The 7,498-nt window shown below is 44.6% G+C and overlaps 1 protein-coding gene and 1 long non-coding RNA gene across 3 annotated transcripts in view; both read left to right on the top strand.

Annotated features, from left to right (window-relative positions):
• Positions 1–778: 778 nt before the first annotated feature.
• On the top strand, positions 779–6,156 carry LOC119330711. 2 transcript variants are annotated; one of them, XR_005160216.1, is made up of 4 exons: positions 779–1,449; positions 4,414–4,480; positions 4,587–4,817; positions 5,794–6,156. It is a non-coding gene; the product is annotated as an uncharacterized LOC119330711 (long non-coding RNA). The 2 variants fall into 2 exon arrangements; XR_005160215.1 differs by lacking the exon at positions 779–1,449 and having other exon boundaries at positions 2,496–4,480.
• A 1,011-nt stretch (positions 6,157–7,167) lies between these two features.
• The window catches only part of LOC119332809 (pEARLI1-like lipid transfer protein 3), a 1,453-nt gene continuing 1,122 nt past the window's right edge, over positions 7,168–7,498 (top strand). Inside the window, exons 1-2 of the mRNA XM_037605954.1 lie at positions 7,168–7,211; positions 7,299–7,453. Coding sequence (XP_037461851.1) covers positions 7,168–7,211; positions 7,299–7,453 — 199 coding nt within the window. The remainder of the gene's footprint in view (positions 7,212–7,298; positions 7,454–7,498) is intronic.

Below are 7,498 nucleotides of genomic sequence, written 5' to 3'. Positions count from 1 at the left end.
ATAATGAGTCGCTTCATGGAAGCACCCACGACGGAATATTGGGCAGCACTGAAACAAATACTCAAATACATCAAAGGGACAACAAACTTTGGTTGTGTCTATTTCAGAGAGAAGAGGAAGGAGATAGTGGAGCTACTTGGCTACACTGATAGCAACATGGCAGGAGATGTGGACGACCGTAAAAGTGCCTTGGGAGTGGCATTTTTTCTGGAAAGAAGCATATTGAGTTGGCTATCACAAAAGCAGAAGGTGGTTGCATTATCATCCTGTGAAGCAGAGTATATTGCTTACGGGAGCAAGCACATCGATGAGAGGTATCACTAGTTCACTACATACAGGAGTGTCGTGGAAGAAGGCAAGATTAAAGTCAACTATATTTGCACCGACGACCAACTTGCAGATATCCTGATCAATTCTTTGAAACCACAGATATTTATGAAAATAAGGAGAAGGATCGGCGTCCAAACTGTGAAATGAGGACATTGTGTTTAGAAGGATGATTGTTGGAACTAATCATGACTAGGTAGTATAATCACTGACTTATATCAGTAGTCGAGTCATACATGTACAAGATAGAATAGGTAATATAAATCCTAAAACCTAAAAAGTGCTCGCGGGCTCGTTTGTCTTACGGAGCACACACCCTTTCGGGCCGTCGGATCTGGATCCCGATCGCCAGGTGCCGCACTGTCGGGAATGTGGGGCGAAACGTGCACACTCCAGAGGATTACACGGACGCGCTGCCCCGCACAGCTGCACCTTATCCACTCTACTCAAGCCCCGCGCCTTCTCCATACGCGGCCGCCGCACCTCTCCTCCCCCCGGCCACGCGCCCGTCCGCCGCGCTGATCCTCCCGGCTACGCGCTCTGCTACCTCGCTCCTCCAGCCAACTCCCAACGCCGCGCGCTGCTCCAAGCACACCCATCTCGTCTGCAACTTCTTCTCCCAAATACACTACCGCGTTCGCCGATTCCGTGGCGAAGCTTCCGGAGATTACTAGTAGTTTTTGGGAGGCGTGGGGAGAAGAGGGAGGAGAAGCACCTCTTTGCGGAGAGAGAGAGAGAGGGGCCAGAGCGCCATCCGCGCGCGGTGACCACCAAGCGGAGGTAGGAGAGAGGGGGATCTGGGCGGCGCCCTCCTCCGTGCACCGCGTTCTTGCAGGAGCGAGGACTCGAGAAGGGATCCGCGCGTCCGTGCAACATGACCACCTCGTGTGCAGGAGTGAGGAACTCCCAGATCCGGGCCAACGCCGCCGCGTGATCCCAATTGCTCAGACCAACGGAAGTAGCCGCGGGACCCTTCACTCCGGTCCCATGTCGTTCGTCGCCGAGCTTGGGTCAGGGTGGACGGAAGGTAGGACGGGGACGAACGAGCGAACTAGGGATTGGGGATGAACTGTTGACATTTGCCGGCAACGCCTCCAGTACTCGTGTACGAACGGAACAGAGGTAAGACTCCCCCCAATACGTGCTTCTCGCATCATCATCACACATTTGGTTATTGACCATAGACAAAACAATGATCCTGGCGTACTGTGTGTGCCTACAAAATCGATACAAGGGATTCAGGAGTAGGTTAGTTGCAAAGTTCAGTAATTTCAGCGATGACTTTTCCTTACGCTCGTTTGAACTTGGTGAGGGGTTGAATTGGGTGTTGTACAATGCGCTCTGATTGATTACTGAACCTACCAATTTTTTCTGCAAAATCTGCTCACGATTATCCCTAGTTCTTGCTTTTGGCATGAATCATGCCTACAGGTTTAAGGTGGCTGTACAAAACAGTACAACGGGCATATCTTCATTGTGGGGCAAGTTGGCTCATAGAGCCTATTTTTTTTGTCTATCATTAGTGCTTCGCTAATTCAATGTTTAATTCTAGTCGCTTACAACCACATATGAACTTAAAATCATGGTTAATTTTCTTGTAATAAGCAACATATGCTAATCCCTATGGATTATCGTGCATATTTTTGTACATAGATGGTTGGTGTTTGCTTACTGTACACACTTTTTACTCTTCACTTTCCTTATATTATTTAAGGCATTTTTTGGATTTCTCTTTTGCGACCAACTAATCTGTTTTTTTACAATATTGCCCCTTTACATTACACCTTGTCGCGCTGGTCCGCCATCGTGGTCAAAGGGTGAAGGTGCATAAATAACAACCACTAGTTTGGCTGGTACAAAATCCATGTTGCCTAAACTGCAACCACTAGTTGTCTCGGGGATGAAGAAATAAGTTGTTCTGGGTAAACTTCACACCATTTTGTTGTCTAAGGGATATCGATGAACTGGCTAAATGATAACCACTAGTTGCCCGGGACAAGTGTAAGTTGCCTTAATCATCATCAGCAGTCAAGGAATTGGGCCTCAAATCTCCGGTAAGAATCGTCAATTCCCGCACACATGTGCTTTATTCCATTCGAACTGAGGTCAGATTGGCCTCACAAGGGATGTGGGGGCATGTTGATTTCAGGGGGGTGGGATGGGTAGGGGGGCAAGTTTTCATGTGTGCATGTGGTCATGGGTATGTGGATGACGACCAGGCGCACGTGGTGCAATATCTGACCATAGTTCTCCCCCACTCATTGTTCTGATTTTTGTCAGAGACATGAGTACGAATTGCCTGAATTTCCGTCATTAGTTATTGGAATTGCGTTCCCAGATCCCCTTTACGACGGAGTTGTGGGGCTTTTTTAGGGGGGGAGTGGTGGAGTTCAGAGTCTTGCTATGAGATCTTATCGGATCCTCCTGCTAGTTTGTGGAGCTACAAGTCAAGGTGTTCAACGTTTGTTTACTTTAGAGTTTTCTCGCACACACTAATGCGCTGATGAAGATTAACTTACCATTTCGGGATATTTTATTGGCCCAATAGTCGCTTAGTTGTTGATCCCGAGTGGAGGATTTTGAGTTTTTTCTTTGATAGCCGTTGATCCTAAGTAACGAAACTTGCCTACTGGTTGTTACTTAGTTGCCTGATATCCTTTAGAATTTGCCCAAATGGGCGTTATTTTTGTAACTTAGGATGCCTGATATGGTTCCAGGCCTTGCTAGTTGTTTTCAATTAGTGCCCCAGAAGCTTTCATACCAGCACTAGTGTTTGGAGATTGAGCCTCAGATCCTAGTGTTCTTTTTAGTTTTCTCAGAAGTTGCCCAATGTTTGGAGATTGAGCCTCAGATAACACATGATGACCCTGAGCGGAGATTGAGCTTGTCTAGGGTGAAATACTATGGATAATGAGCAATCCTAAAATTTTGCCTAATGTTTTTTTGTTTAATTAATTGCCTGACATGGTTCCAATTTTATGACCCTCATATCAAGCTACATACATAGTTGCTTGATTTTATGACCCATTTTAGGACATAGTTTTTCTTTGCCATGCGTTCCATCACGGCACAATTTTTTGCCTGCTATCAAACACACAGTTTGCCTACAATCACACCGCTTTTGCCTCAATCTATTATGTATCCTGCCTATAAGCACAGAGTTTTTGCCCCAATGTACTATGCACAATCAGGGGGGCATGGCCTCTTTGTTGCTTTTTCTTACTATTGTTACAACTAGCAGTATCAAATAAATAGTGCTCCCTCCGATCCAAATTAATTGATGCAACCTCTATACAATGTAAAATAGACATTCTATAGAGGCTATGTCAACTAATACAGATCAGAGGGAGTACTTTCTTGTTCATGTGTGGGTTTTGTTCAACACCTCCTTTTATCTTTCACGATGCACCCATCACTACTATCTTTAGTATGTGACCTTCAAAAAGTTGCTTACTACTGGTGGCCAAGTTTACTAGCCTTTAGGTTGCGGTGTGTTGGAGATTTTATTGTTTATGCAGGCCCACGGAAAAAATTCTGAAACTATATGAACTCAACTTTTTCAGCATATACTTCTAGGTAAACTACAAAGTTGCCTCAATCTACTACGTATCTTGCTTACATTCCATGAACACGACTTGCTTTCTGACTTTTTTTACCCTATTACCTACTTCTTTGTCTATACACGGCGATGAATGCAACATAGTTATGATTTTTTTACCACTGGTTGCACTGATTTTACACCCAAAAAATTCCATAGTAGTAGATTTTTTTGTTGTTGACTGCACTGAAAGCTGCCTAAAATAATATTAGTGGTTGATTGACATTTTTCTTGTAGTTCATACAACCTCCAAAACACACATAACATAGCCCCAAACCCCAAAGGTTAACATACAAAAAGCTTATCTCCAAGGACTTCTATTATTTTTAGTTTTTAGGTTTTGATTTTACCACAAAACCATCAATTGCATGCAAAGCATTCTATACTTGCCTACATCTCAACACAACTTGCCAAAAAAATTACAGGAAAAAAGAAGAATTTTGGTGGTCTGTGGGCAGGAATTGTTTTTTTAGTATGTCTTTTTGCAGGGGGTCCATTAATTTTTACAGAGGATGCCATACCCAAGCAAGAAGATCCATTAGACCTTTTTTCCAGGTAAGAATATCACATAGCCATAAAGAGTTAAGCAATTTTTTTGTGTTTTGTCTGCACCACCCCTCATAACCCTAGTTCTTGTTTTTTGATCTTCGAATCCCAACAGGTTTTATGGGCAGGCACTCAAGCAACTAAACTTTCATACAGACATTTTTCTTAGGTAAACTTATCTCAGGCCCCAAAGAGCCTCCCAACTAATTTGTTTCTTCCAGCCAAAAAATGAAGTTTTAGGCTGAAACTTATATGCATTTTTTTCAACATTTCTTGGGAGGACTTTATGGTTTTAGAATCTACGTATACAATCTCAAGCAAGAAAAGCTTCAACATCCACCACAAGGTAAACTTCACATAGCCCCTGAGAGCATTATATTTTTCTGCCTCTTCATTTTTTGCATGGATTTAGATGGGATTTGCGTATGCCCCTGCCTCCCTTCTCAATCTGCTTTCATTAGGTTACAAGCCAGTTAACTGACCCCCCACAGGGTTAGGGCATTATATAAACTCACAAATCATGCTGGCCATTTCTTCAGCCAGTTAACTGACACAATATAGCTTCACTTTTTTGCCTGAAACCTATACGCAAATTGCCTAGAAACCAGGTAGCAGTTGCTCCTAACTTCTACTTTTTTCATTCCTTCGGCAAGCAAGCCGATGAGTTGGCTGTAGAATCTATGGAAATTGCCTACAAACCCAGTACGAGTTGCTACCTTTTTCAATCTCGTATTTTAAAAAGAAAAACCTAGAGTTTGCGTAGATATACTATGCATATTGCTTAGATCATATCAAAACTTGCCTGCAACTGTAAATGCATTTGCCCAGGGGGACACCAACTTGATGTTCCACATAATATAGAGCCACATTTTTTTCCCTGGAATTTGTAGGCAATTGCCTTCTATTTACTAGTAGTTGCTCCTTACTTCCACTTTCTTTTATCTTTTTTTTCGGGGCAAGCAAGCTAATGAGTTTGCTGCAGAATTTGTGGAAATTCCCTACAAGACCAGTGCGATTTAGTACACAATTTGCCTGGATATACTACACAATTTGCTTTGATCAGAGCACATTTTTGCCTAAACCTAGGAATGATATGGAGGTTGCACAAACCTCTGAGCAAAAGAGATGCCCCACAATTTTTCTTGCTAGATCGTGTTTTTCTTCTTCTATGGCAGGAACAGTTTTTTGACTTTTTCATCTAATTAAACTCCTAAACCAGGGGGTGGGGGTAGTTTTGAAGGAGGGGCGAGGAGATTAGCCATAGTGCGCAGGGTACATGTAAGTCAGAGTTTGATGAGAGTTCTCTTTGTTTTTTTCTGCAGCTCTTTGTGTGCTAATGGCATTGGATCTATGGAATTAGATCTGGGAGGAAGAAAACCAAGAACGTTTCAGGACGTGGCTAGGGAGCTCTTTGTGTGCTAATGGCGTTGAAGCTATGGAATTATATCTGGGAGGAAGAAGGCTACCAGGAGCAAGATAGGCACTGGTAGGCAGTGTGGGGTATGTTTGGCTTTTGTTTTTGTGGGATCAGTGTTGTTGGGCACCTTGGGGGACCAGACATGTACGCTTACCTTTTTTATGAAAGGGGGACAAAAACTTTCCTAAAACAGGTGTATGCCACGGGATGCTAGAGAGCACACGGTTGCTCCCTAGACACGTCCAATATAAATAGCTGTGCCTGTGCCCCCTGTGACCAGATCAAACAAAACAATAGAAAATTCACAGGACCGATACGGCCCTGTAGCCATAAAATCCCGGCGTGTGTCTCGCGTATGTTTGTCGCCGGATTATCTCCTGTTCGTGCGTACGCTATACGCGTCAAGGCCGGCGGCCGACTAGTTTCCTACGTGAGGATACGAACTAGCTTCACGTCGCTGCTTGTTTGCCTGGTTAGCGTCTTCATGAAAAGTACTCGTCGGAGTTAGCAGGTATGGAACCGGAGCCAATAAAGAGAATGTACTCGTCGGAGTTAGTACGCATGGGACCGGAGCCAATAATCAAGATAGTATTTCATAATTAAATTGGGAATTTCTAGTTATTCTCTCTATTTTTCAGTAATATTTTATTTTTTTAATAAAATATAGACGCAAGAGCTCATACATATGTCCATACACTTATTTCTATAAATGCAAGAGACTGAGATATCCGGAAATAAATTAAGGAATAATGCGATCACCAGAACTTGAACCCTAATGGACTGAGGATACTACTGTCCCTCTAACCATTCAACAATAGGTTAGTTCACAAGCAATATTTTACTTCTAATACCTAATATATAATAGATAGAAGATAGATAGATTAGCGGAACGGTCGTCTCTGACGTGGACAATGAGGTGTGTTAATTTCATCCAGATGCGTGCAAGTGGGAGAGGTCCAGCAATATTGGAAAGAGCCTCACGGGGGAAGAGGGCTCCATACTTGGTCAGGTCGACCAATACAGTACACCATTTCAATCATCAAAAAATAATACAGTACGTGAGCAGTTCGTCTCATCGCTCCACCACCCCACGTACGCCTATATAAGCAGGCCTAGTTTCTTCTTCTTCCCTCAGACCAGTACCAAGGCATTCTATTAGCCAAGAGCAAGAAAGCTATATCGACACCGAGGCCTTAAGCTCCAAGAGCATGGCCCGCATTGCAGTGCTCTTGCTGGTGGCGCTGCTCTCCTTAGCCGTGCATCTCGCTCCGTCCGCGGCATGCCGATCCTGCCCGACCACAAAGCCTTCGCGGCCTCCATCGCGTAAGCACAAGTCCCGGCCATCGTCCGTACCCTGCCCACCGCCTTCGCAAACTCCCACGCCCTCACCCACACCCACACCTACTCCAGTGACTCCGACGCCGGCACCGACCCCGATTGTGTCCTGCCCTCCACCTACAAACACTCCCGCACCCACGCCCATACCGACCCCGGTGATACTGCCAATACCAACCCCTATAACTCCGACGCCGGCACAGGCCCCCGTCTCTCCAACACCAACCCTGGTGACCCCAACACCTACCCCTGTTTCGCCGACGCCGGCACCGACC

This window comes from Triticum dicoccoides, chromosome 7A, assembly GCF_002162155.2.
Source record: "Triticum dicoccoides isolate Atlit2015 ecotype Zavitan chromosome 7A, WEW_v2.0, whole genome shotgun sequence".
NCBI classification, from domain to species: domain Eukaryota; kingdom Viridiplantae; phylum Streptophyta; class Magnoliopsida; order Poales; family Poaceae; genus Triticum; species Triticum dicoccoides.
Note: the sequence above shows the minus strand (reverse complement) of the source record. Positions and strands in the feature narration are given on the sequence as shown.